The 12731-nt window shown below is 31.3% G+C and overlaps 1 protein-coding gene across 2 annotated transcripts in view; it reads right to left on the bottom strand.

The window, feature by feature from the left end:
* LRP1 (LDL receptor protein 1) overlaps positions 1-12731 on the bottom strand; it is a 473582-nt gene that overhangs the window by 23153 nt on the left and 437698 nt on the right. For both annotated transcript variants that reach the window (XM_075382014.1, XM_075382015.1), the window contains 4 exons: positions 9439-9599; positions 7529-7634; positions 6332-6551; positions 4411-4656 (listed from right to left, as the gene is read on the bottom strand). In XM_075382014.1, the coding sequence (XP_075238129.1) occupies positions 4411-4656; positions 6332-6551; positions 7529-7634; positions 9439-9599 (733 nt within the window). The remainder of the gene's footprint in view (positions 1-4410; positions 4657-6331; positions 6552-7528; positions 7635-9438; positions 9600-12731) is intronic.

Genomic DNA, 12731 nt, shown 5'->3' on the forward strand with positions numbered 1-12731 from the left:
ATAAAGATAATGGGTTATTATATAGATGTAATATGGATTAAGAAATGAATATTAAGATCCCAATAGACTGACTAAAGTAGCATATATGGATGTTACATATGCATCTCATGTTTACAGTATATTTCTGATAAGAGTTGAAATTAGTTGCAGTTCATAAGTAATAATTTAATTTGAAATCTCAGCTTATATAGGTTATAAAATAATAGGATTCTGATTATTATTTCTGAAATTATTTTTTCACTTTTTGAATAAATCTATCCTGTAAATTAAAATTAAGTACCTAAATGCTGATGACTGACTTCAGTAATATAGAACTTATTAAGAATAATTTCAAAAATTATCTCTAAATCTCGAAAAATATTAAATGTTGAAGATATACACCATAGAATTTATAATGAAATGACACTTTTTGCAAAATTCAATTAATAATACTGAAGGATATCTTGTTTCTTACATTTTCAGAAAAATACCTACCTGCATTAATAAAGTAACGAATTAATTTAATTATAATATCATGATCTTATAATTAAATTAATAATATAATATGTTATATAATAATATAATATAATATTTTATATTTTTTTTTAACATAAATATTAAAAAAAAAAAAATGCAATTATTAGTGATAATAAATACAGGTAAACTTTCTCAATTTAAACTTCCATCCAATATGAATTAATATGTAATAGAAATGATCAAAATAAGGTTTATTTTTTTTTATTAAATTAAACATTTTTCTTCATAATAACAAAATATATAAGTAATTCAAGCATTAATGTTTTTTCTTAAACAAAAATCTTGTCCTCTTGTCAGTTGCTTAGCTTGCTGAACTTGCATTATAGTACTAACAGCAGATTACCCAAGTGAAAAGATATTGGGCTCAGTTTCACCATGTCCTGTTGACAACTAATGACTAAATGACTTATGAGTTTAGTGGTTAAGCTGCATAAAATTTAGAAACATAAAATGTTTCTGTTATTTTATATGTTCCTAAAATATTTTTTTGTTTGCTGACTTCAGATCAGTAATTAGTTTTTTTGATCATGTATAGTGTTTTGCAAGTGAACTCATTTTTTATTTAAACATAAATTCCACAAAGGGAACTTTTATTGAGAGGGAAATTCTATTTTAGTAAGAGGAATTACACTTGTTATACCCAGCTGGCTGTTAGGCGGGAAACATAGTTCATTGTTAACATGCTATAGTGCTGTGAGGTTATGTTTGTGCTGTCATATATAATTTAGTTACTTTAGAAATGAATTCCTACAAGTGTCTGAATAACCCAAAAGGGTTCTTTTACATTTGTGGTAGTTATATAATTGTTAAGCAAAGACTGGATATTAATAGTTTTGTGAGAAATGACTATTACGCATACTTCGGCATAAGGCTTGGTGATGAAGACAAAAGTTGGGCACTATACAATGTATGCCATACATATGTTGAGGGACTGAGACTGTTGAAAAATGATGCGAAAAAATCAATGCATTTTGTAATCCCAATGGTTTGGAGGGAACCATAAAATCATGCTAACGGTTATTATTTTCATATGATTTAACGTTCAAGGACACAACACAAAAAGTAAGAAGGTATACAATATCCGAACATTCCTTCGGCGTTAAAACCAGTTACGCACAATGAATCTCTTCCTATCCCAGTTCCACCTCCCATTCTTGAAGATGTGCCACAGGAGAGCAGCTCAGAAACTGAATGGAACAAATGCTGATGATTACAAGCCAGAAGATTCTGCACTAAAATTATCCAGTCAAAATGAACTTAATGATTTAACTTGTGACTTGAATCTGATAAAGATAGTGCCCAATTGCATGGGTCAAGTCTGAAAGCAAAAAAATCTTCTACTACCTGGAGTTTCGTTCTTGTGGTACAGGACCAAAGAGAAGGAATTAATACAATTCTTTAAAGAAGAAGACTCTCTGGTTTTTTGTTGTGACACAGGGTTTATTGAATTTCTTTAACGTCACTTATAAACCAAGTCAGTGGGAGGCTATTTATAGACTCGTCAAAATGTAGCCTCAAAGATGTAATTTTACATAATGGAAATTTGTTTGGCTCAATACCCATTGTACATTCAGTACATCTCAAGAAGACGTATGAAAATTTCAAAGCTCTGCTGAAATATGTGAACTATGAAAAACATTCTTGGATAATTTAGCGATTTAAAAGTAGTTGGTATGTTACTTGGACAACAATCCGGTTGCATAAAATTGTCGTATTTCATTTGTGAATAGGACAGCTGAGCCAAAGACAAGCATTGGAAGGTAACAGACTGGCCCAAAAGAAAAACCCTCCAACTTGGTTCACAGAACATAACAAATGTACACTTGTTCAACCAAGCAAGATAGTATTACCTCCTCTACATCAGGCTCGGATTAATGAAGTAGTTCACTAAATTTCTTCCAAAAGATGGTGACTGCTTCCAGTACTTGGCAACAAAATCTCTGTAAGTATCTTATGAGAAACTTAAAGAAAGGATCTTTGTGGAGCTGCAGATCAGACATTTAATGAAAGACAATTTGTTTGAGAGTACAATGAATCTAGTGGAAAAATGTGCTTGGGTTTTGTTTAAAGAAGTTGTGGCCAACAACAAACATCCAAAGTACATAACCATGGTTAAAACAATGTTGCAGAGTTCATAAAATTAGGATGTAACATGAATGTGAAGCTTCATTTCCTACATTCACGTATTGACTACTTCCCTGCAAACCTCGACGATGTCAGTGAAGAACAAGGAGAACGTTTCCAGGACATCAAGGAGATGGAAAAAAGATACCAGGGAAGGTGGAATGCAAACACGATGGCTGACTACTGTTTTATGCTAAACAGAGATGGCACTGATGAAGGGAGACAATTACGGAAGAGAAGTTTCACCCCATATCAGAAAGAACTTGAAGCGGTGAAATCAGCGAAGAAGAGGAATTAAATTGTCATATTAGCATTTTTTAAGTGAATATTTACCATTGTCTACTCTAATGCAGTGTGTTGTAATTTTATACAGGGTTACAAAACACAAAATCTTTAAATCAAACTAAAATAATAATTTTCCCTGTTCAAAAAATGCAATTTTTGTTAAAAAAACTTCAAAAGTGATTTGGATAAAAACCTTACATGATACAGAGAAACTAAAATCAGATTTGAAATCAGCATGAAAAATACGTTTAAGACCATCTTACAGTTGTAAAAAAACATCATTCCAAAAGTTTTAAAATGTTCCATTGTGATATTCTTAAAATAGTCTATTTAGAATATGAGAAAGAATATTGTTTACTTTATTTTGATTAAATGTTATGTTTTTCATTTCAATTTTAACTGCTATATTCTGAGTCATCATATTTAATAAAGAGAGGTTATATTTTTCTGATTAAGATGAATCTACCAGAAGTATGCAAATTCAGAAAAATGAAATTTACTTTCATGTTAAACTGAAAAATACTGTTGTATGTTTATTTTTAACTTAAAAAAAAAAAAAAAAAAACAATTTGCTTACAAAATAATATTTAAAACAAATAATAAACGATCATATAAAAATATAAAATCAACATTATCACTTCTAATAAAGCAGGTGTGAATAAAAAAAAAAAATGTGTGAAAAAATGCAAAAAAATTAATAATGTGATAGAAGTTAGAAATTTAAAAAATTATTTCCAGAACACAAACATAGTGAACAAAAATCAAACTATGGAGATCATATTAAAAAAATAAACATCTTTTAAAAATAGAAAACATAATATATACATCTCACACACCTAAATACTCTCATATAATAAAAATGTTAAAAGTAATATAATTTTAATGAATTGTTAATTTTTTTAATAATTTACCACATAAACTCTATGCTTGTGGATGAAAGTATGATTTGTATAATTTATAGCATTTGAAAAATGTAAAAACCTGACTTAGCTGGAACCAATAATACAATGAAAAATTATTTTTTTAAAATTGCTAATTTTTTATTTGAATATCTTAATTGTTATACAGAGCTGATAATGAATCGATTAAACTATCTCTATTATTTGCAAGAGAAAAAAAAAATTGAAAAATACAAGTTAAACTTTGAAATTTGACAATCTATTTAAAAAATTGTAACTATGAGCTTTCAGAATTTGCAAAAATCTTTTTTTGGAATTTTCCAGTTACAATCAGGTGAATTACAGCTTTTTGAATTTTTTCTATGAAATTGGTATATTTTTTTAATTCACCTAAAAAATTTCATTCAAGGAAACAAAAAATTCTTTAAAAGAAACCTTTAAATGTAAACCTGAATGGGCTATTATTTATCTGGACAGTGATTTGATTTTTGTATCTTTTACAATTTAATATAATAAATTTGAAACCACAAAGTTACAAGTAAAATTCATTAGCAGAATAAATTAATGAAACCTTGACTAAACTTACATGCATGATGGTTTCATATCACTATCAGTTGATTCCTGACAAGTTCCTCCATTAAAACAGAAATTACGACAAGAGAACGATGTAGGAATTGTAACACTACAATGTGGACCACCGTACCCTGGGTAACATGTACATGATGGCTGATTATCTTTTAGAGTACAAACTCCTTGTTTACAATGTCCACTGCATAAATTAACACCATCAACAAGTTCATCACAGTTGTCCCCTCCCCATTCTGTAGTACATCTAAACAAATATGACAAAGTTTTACCTTAATTATGACTACTAGTTAATTTAACATTAACAATGTAGTGTTTAGCTACTCTCTTCAATTATCATTGTAAAAAACACAGGAAAAGAAGGAAAACAAATAAATTTAAAAAAAACTTGAATTCATCTACTAGAAGTATAATATAAAATTTTGTCCAAAATCATACTATGGTAGCATATGGATAAAAAATATATATATATTTAATTAAATAATAAAGATAAAAGCACAGTAGCTTAACATGCCCACAATGGAGAGAAATATAATTCTTTTGTTATCTTAAGAATCTGTAAAATTATTTACAAAGATTCTGAATTATCTGATGTTCCATACAGCACGTGGAGCATCATGAAATCATAGAGTACATTTGATACTTACAGATCTCAAAGTCAATATCATGTAATGATCATTGGATTAAACCATTAAGTTTTCAGCAATTTGCTGTCAAATACATATACTTTTAAATCTATTGAAACTTTAGCTAGAATGGAAGTTATGTCAGCATTTTAGGATTAAGTAAATGAGTTTCAATAGCTTATATTGATAGAAACAAGCAATGGCATCATTGTTTGGACTCTCAGGATACTGTACCACTAGTGAATGTAACTCAATGTACAGGCAATTTTATTTAATAGAAACATTTTGGTATCTGTTTAATACCATCTTTTACAATGAGCAATTATAGCATCTATTTGTAATATTTGTTTCTGAATATACTTTTGTAATACTAAAAACTGAAAAATTGTACTAATACATTTTACATGTTTACACAGACTTAGAGTTAGAATGCAAGTTTTTTTTAAAAATTGAATTACAACACTAACAATTACATATGGCAATACTAACAAATACATAGTATGCTTTGTTTGGTTATTGCATCAACATGTGTCAAATTATCCAACAATGTCTACAACTAAATGAATGATGCTCAAATCATCTCTAAATATGTATTGGATGTATTACATTTGGCAAATCTTAATAAACCACAATTATATAAAGGTCTAAATATGTTCATAAGACGACTTCACAAAACATGTAATCAACTTTAAAAAATAATCATAACTTAGTCATCAATTCTTATCTCCCATTCCTGACAAAAACTAAAAATGTTAATAGTTTAAAATCTGATGCATTGATCTATATCGCACTTATATTCTCTATGTGAATGGTTAAGGCTGCACATTCTTATATAGTCTTACAAGTCAACTATTTCATACTGAACGACAGTATTTCTTATTACTGATATTTATTATCAATCAATAAGATTATTACACAGTTGTAGTACTACAAACACTAACACACCGGGTTGGTCTAGTGGTGAATGTGTCTTCTCAAATCAGCTGATTTGGAAGTTGAGAGTTCCAGTGTTCAAGTCCTAGTAAAGTCAGTTATTTTTGCACAGATTTGAGTACTAGATCGTGGATACTGGTGTTCTTTGGTGGTTGGGTTTCAATTAACCACACATCTCAGGAATGGTCAAACTGAGACTGTACAAGACTACACTTCATTTACACTCATACATATCATTCTCTGAAGTATTATCTGCAAGGTAATTACCGGAGGCTAAACAGGAAAAAGAAAGAAAAGTACTACAAGTACTGTAGTATTCATATTGATTTCAAAAATATGTATTTAATAATATGTAATACTCACTTGCAAATTGGAGTGTCACGTATAATGACACAAGAACCTCCATTTCGACACATACCAAGACGACACTTAGTGTGACATTCAGGAGGTGGAGTTACAGGACAAATGCAGTTAGGATCTCCTGACATGCACTTACACTGACAAATATCCACCTCACATCTTCGTCCAGTAAAAAGAGCTGAACACTGACACTGAACTTTTTTGGAAGAAGTATGACAAGTACCTAAAAAGGAAACAAAATCATCTTATTAAAGGATCAAAATATATATAAATACTAAGATTATGATCCAGAATAAAAATACTAGAACAACATAAAGAGAGAAAGCAGATAACAGATTACAGAAAAATGATTCATTGAATGTAAGAAAACAAAAGAGGATACTAATTGAAGTATGAGAAGGCTTACAGGAAACGATGCACAACATGAAAAATGAAAATTTCCATAATAAAAATAGTTTTCTTCCTTTAATTATCTTCTGCTGAGTTTTTTTTTATTGAACATGAACAGATATCAAAATCATAAAAAATCCAATAGAGATGAATAGAAAAAACAAGCATATTTCACAATTCCACTAACTGAAGTATAATTTAACTATTGACATTGTACATATCAAGTTAATTATTTTATACAGTGAAGTACTTTTCTCTTTTTTTTAACCACCAGGATCACCATTAAGTATTGCTTCAGAAGATGATATGAATGATAATTTTATAGTGTGTGAAAAATGCCATGCCTTACTGGGATTCGAACCCAGGACCTCCAGATGAAAGGAGGTCCCAGGTTTGAATGCCGTTCAAGCATGGCATTTTTCACACGCTAAAAAACTGTCATTCATTTCATCCTCTGAAGCAATACCTAATGGTGAAATATTCTCACCTTACAAAAACATCACTGAGTGCAAGATACTTATGTAGAACTAGATGCTGCAACATGAATGGAAAATAAATGATAAAGGTAAAATAAAAGTGGAGGAAGCCAAACTGTCATTACAGAAATATAGAGACAATCATTAATGTTAAGATTAAAGTTGTTTTACATTAATAAAAGATACTTGTGTATGTACTGTACTGAAGCATTAGAAATTTCTGGTTAAAGATAATATAGTACAGTAATATTACAATAATATATATAGTACAGCAACTGCAATAATTACAATCAACTGACAAAATATTTAAATATTCAGTTACTGTTATTATTACCTCCATTATGACAAAAATCTTTACACGTGTCTTTCTCACATCGCTTTCCAGACATCCCAGGGGGACAAGAGCACTGTGGACCTTCTATTCCCAATGAACATATTCCCTAAAAATAAAAAAAAAATGCATGCATAAGAACAAAACAACAAAATAGGTAGTAAAATAATTTTATTAATGATACCATGTACTGAGAACTGGCACTACTGAATTGCATTTCTGATATCTTTGGGTCTTCCAAATTGTCAACATATCTACTGCTTTCAGGATACTGGTACTAAAGTGCTGAGGTCTAAGCTCAAGATCATACCTTTTACTTTCAAAAAATTTAACATGTATATAAGGCAGAGAAAGATTATTATAGAAATCGTGAAAATAATTTGTCAGTAAATGGATAACTCTTTCTTTAACTGACATTAAAGTTGAAGGAGGTTTTTAAGTGAAATATGAACAACTAAAACTATGGAACAGAGCTACTGCTGAACAAAGTAGACTGTATTTGTTGTAGAAGATCAGCAATTCAGTGACTGACTGACTTTACTGATCCTGTTGACTTCTATTCAATTATACAAAAACTTGTTTTTAAGAAAAGCATACAGTGTTCTTTATGAAAGCAGTTTGTTGTATGATGTAAATTTTTGAAATTAGACTTTATAGAGGCCACTTTTTACATTCCTGCTGCTTCTAGCAATATTTACTATTTCAAAAGTAACAATTACTCATCTAAAACTTTTTTCTCAGATATTTTTCTATTTCACTCCATGACAAGTATATTGGTTATCACAAATTAATAGCTTATTGGAAACCTGGTAGAAGAAACAAGTCAGTCAGTCACGAATATAGCAAAATAAGCATTCTTACAAATATTTGCTACTCATTTTCATTCACATTCTTCACCAAGCTGAATTGTCTATAGCATATTAATTTATGTAAGAAATGTATGTTTATTTCTTTAACTGACATCTTCATTCTGCTCACCACAGGAACTGGCTGCACAATAAAGATAATTACTCAGAGCAAGAAATATAAATGTCTTACAGAATAATACTAATCTCAATGCACACTGCCCTAAGAAACACCAGGACAGATGATATTAAGCACAAATTAATGGATGCCTTATATAGGAAACAATCATCAGTATACAATATCTATCAGTAGGAGAATCTACTTTATACATCTATTTTTATTTTGTTACCAAACATTCTGATTTATAATAATTTTTGTAACACTAGTAAATCCAACCTGCTTTCTTTTGGGTAAGCTCACCTTTGTCACTAGTGCCTAATGTAATCCATCATTTTTGCTATTTTTAAAATCTGTTTCTCAAATTACTTTTCTAAAATTAAAGTTATTTTATTTTTTACCTTACATTTTTACATCATGTAAGGCATTTTATTTTAACTTCTTAATACCAACAAAATATTAGATAAGTATTGAAGGCGAAAAAGTTGTAAATAGCATTAAGATAAATTATTTATAGTTTATATAATTTTTTCTTTTTTATATTTTAGTTAAACATAATGTGAGGTGTAAATTGGCATGAGTTCTGTCCTCAAAATGCCTCAGATTCAGTTATGGTTTAAACAGTAATAAAATTTCACACTTAATGGAAAGTAAGAAACATTATTGTAATTTGTATTATAATAACCGAGGTAAGTTTTGTTACAACAATGCAAAAAAAAACTTTGTTTTGCTCATGCTTCTAGAATTTTATGATAATAGTAAAGAGTGAACAATAAAATTTCATAACAGATATTATTACTAAACATTATTATAATAATAAAATATTACCTCTAAGAAAACGGAGCTTTAAAATAATTACCTAATTCAAATGGATTTTGTTTTTTTTTTTGGTCAAAAATTTACTGCTATAAATAATGTATATAATTTATTTATAAAAGAATTTTTATTACCTTCACACAATAATTATCACACTGAGACTTTTGGCATCTTTCTCCATGGTACCCAGTCGGGCAAATGCAATTTGCTACTGGTTTAGTTGCTATAGTAGTATTTAATGAACATACTCCACCATTATGACAAGTTAGATCGATACAGTGTTCACAACGTGCTCCTAAGCAAGTCAAATAAATAATGATCAAAAAATAAAAAATTAAATCTCAACTGCTTTTCATTAAAAAAAAGAATATATACAAAGCAAATTATAAGTAAGTGCCAGTAATACACATAATACATAAAACAAAAAAGGGAAAAAGTTATTGAAAATCATAAGTTTCAGTTACAGTTATTAAACATTCACATCCTTGAATAGAAAAAATCATGTATAAACTTTGCTAGTCTAACAGTAAGATTAAGCAGTAATATATAACAATATAATCATCATTTTTATATATATTTTATATATACAGGGCGTTTCATAATGTTCTTAGGAGTTACAAAAATTCAGTACAAAAAAAGTATTTCACTTACCTAAATGAAAGTTGTACGAGGTGATGCAGGGATTCAAACAGTTTTTAAAATCTATAAATGTTCAATATGTGCTCCTCTGGTGACACGGCATACATCAACACGAAAGTCTAGCTCTTGCCAAACTTGTTCTAACATGTAATTTTTGATAGAGTTGATTGCATTGATTTGGCTCAGCGATATCATGTGGCATTGGTGGAATAAACACATTATCTTTCAAGTAACCCCAGAGAAAAATCACATGGCATGAGGTCTGGTGATCTTGGTGGCCACAGCATAATGTGTTGGTCTTCTTCAGACGCACGTCCTATCCAGCACCGAGGTAATGTTGTGTTAAGGTACTGTCGAACCTCGTTATGAAAATGGGCAGGACAACCATCTTGCTGGAAAATGAAGTCGTTCAGTAGCTGAGGCATAAGCCATAATTGTAACATATCCAGGTATATCATGCTGGTTACTGTTGTTTCCATAAAAAAGAACGGCCCATACACTGCCTCACGAGAGATCACACAAAAAACATTTATTTTCGGAGAATCCCAATTGTGTTCTACACAAGCGTGTGGGTTTTCAGTTCCCCAAACTCGCACGTTAAGACGGTTTACTTTGGTTCTAATATGGAAAGTAGCTTCATCACTGAAAATTATCTTATTTAGAAAACCTTCATCTAACAACATGTTTTCCTGTAACTGTAAACAAAAATCGAGCCTACGTGTTTTATCTCTATCAGAAAGACGCTGGATTAATTAAAGATGGTACGGTTTGCATAATAAACGTTTACGAAGAACTCTCCACACTGTTGTTTTCGGAATTCCTAATTTTCTGCCTGCAGCCGCAGTCGATTTTGACGGGCTGCAAATGAAATTTGCAAGCACATGTTTGACATTGACTTCTGAGGTTGATGGATGACCAGTTGATTTTCGCTTGCACAAGCAACCAGTTTCACTGAATTGTTTATACCATGCACGAATTGAAATGTCACTTGGTGGCTCGTTATGAAATTTCAACCGAAACGCATGTTGCATAGAGATTACTGACTTTGACAAGTGAAATTCTAACACACAAAATGACTTCTTGCTTCCCGTGGCAGCCATTTTCTCTATTGTCGACGCATAGTAAGCAAATGGTTTACTAACTGCCTAGTATATGTGGAAAAAACTATTTGAAGTACTCTTTCGTACAGTACTTGTTTTATTCTCATGAGTTTTTTGTTAATGAATTTTCGAAACTCCGAAGAACATTATGAAACACCCTGTATATTGTTACCACATATATCCTAATTTAATATTGGCGGGTGAACATGGTAGCAATGATTTGGGCTTGCGCCCAATATACATACATGCTGATAAAAGCATCACTTCCACCATAGCGGTGCTGCAGCCCCACCATTCTAAGGCTCCAATAAAAGAGTGTGCACAAGAGTGATTTTTCCAAAGTGAAGAGAGTGAACTCCAAAGGCAGTTGGATCTAGTAGAGCTATGGCTTGATATGTGGAGAATCAAGGTTAATGGTGAAAAGTTGGTGGCTGTGATGTTCACATACAAGACACATGTTCCAGCCAGACAGCTGGAAATCCCAGGAGAGAAAATCCCCTTTGGAAAAACAGTCAAGTACCTGGGAGTAGTCTTAGACAACTGGCTTACCTTAGAAGAACATGTTAAGTATGTGACCCAACGGGTAAAAGCCATCAGGGCTTCACTATATCCAGTAGTGAACAGTGCCAGCCCATATCCACTGGCGACCAAACTGCTCATTTTTCGGCTAAACATCCTGCCGATTCTAACATATGCTTACCCGGCATGGGGAGCTTTGTTGAACTCCATGCTTCAAAAGAAATTGGAAACTGTCAAAAACATAGCGTTGCAGATGATATTTGGAGCACTGTGGTTTGTCAGAAACGCCACTCTTCACCACGATGTGGGACTACAAACCGTATCTGAGGTAGGGGAGGTGCAGGTGCGTACACTGTTCAGGAGAGTGGCCATGTCCGAACACAGCCATCTTCAGGATATCTGCCGAGAGGATCCTACTCCACAGGGCATAAGAAAACAGCCTCATGTCGTATTAGACGAACCACCGTAAAGAGGCGGTACGGGAGTCGGAAAATGACAAACCAGGCTTAGGAGCCTCTATATTGCATAACCTATAAACAGAAGCTGCGTGAAAATTCCACCGCGAAAGTAACCATTTTCACAATTAAATTGTCAAAATTATAAAAACCATTACAACACCCCACATAATCCCATGAAGAGACCACAAACTGTATGTATATATTTATTCAGATATATATATATATATATATATATTATATATTATATTTATTTTTTTCAGAATCAAACTGGGCATCCTAGAATTTTTAACCAACCTAACACTGAAGAAGGAACCCTGTCTCAAATCTGCCCCAGAAATGGGACAAAGGTAAGTAAATAACCGCGATTACACACCAGCCACAAAGTAACACAAACAATGAGCAAACGCCATTTTTTGGCATATTAAAGCGTTTTGTTTTGTTTTTTTTACGCGATGCGCGATGTTACAATCCCAGTAGGTACCCCAAAGAAGAAAAAGAATAATAATGTACACCAAACTACATACAACCCAACCACAGGATAGTTTGTTATAATATAAGTTGTATAACCCCCACGTCTAGGGAAAATATTGCCTTTTCCCTTACTATCCTACCAAATAAAACAAAATAAAAATAAAATAAAACCTTTTTTTTGTGTTTCTGTTTCTATGATTCAGATTCCACGGCCAACACAACACAAGCACTTGACTGCAA

Source organism: Lycorma delicatula, chromosome 1, assembly GCF_047948215.1.
Source record: "Lycorma delicatula isolate Av1 chromosome 1, ASM4794821v1, whole genome shotgun sequence".
Taxonomy (NCBI): Eukaryota; Metazoa; Arthropoda; class Insecta; order Hemiptera; family Fulgoridae; genus Lycorma; species Lycorma delicatula.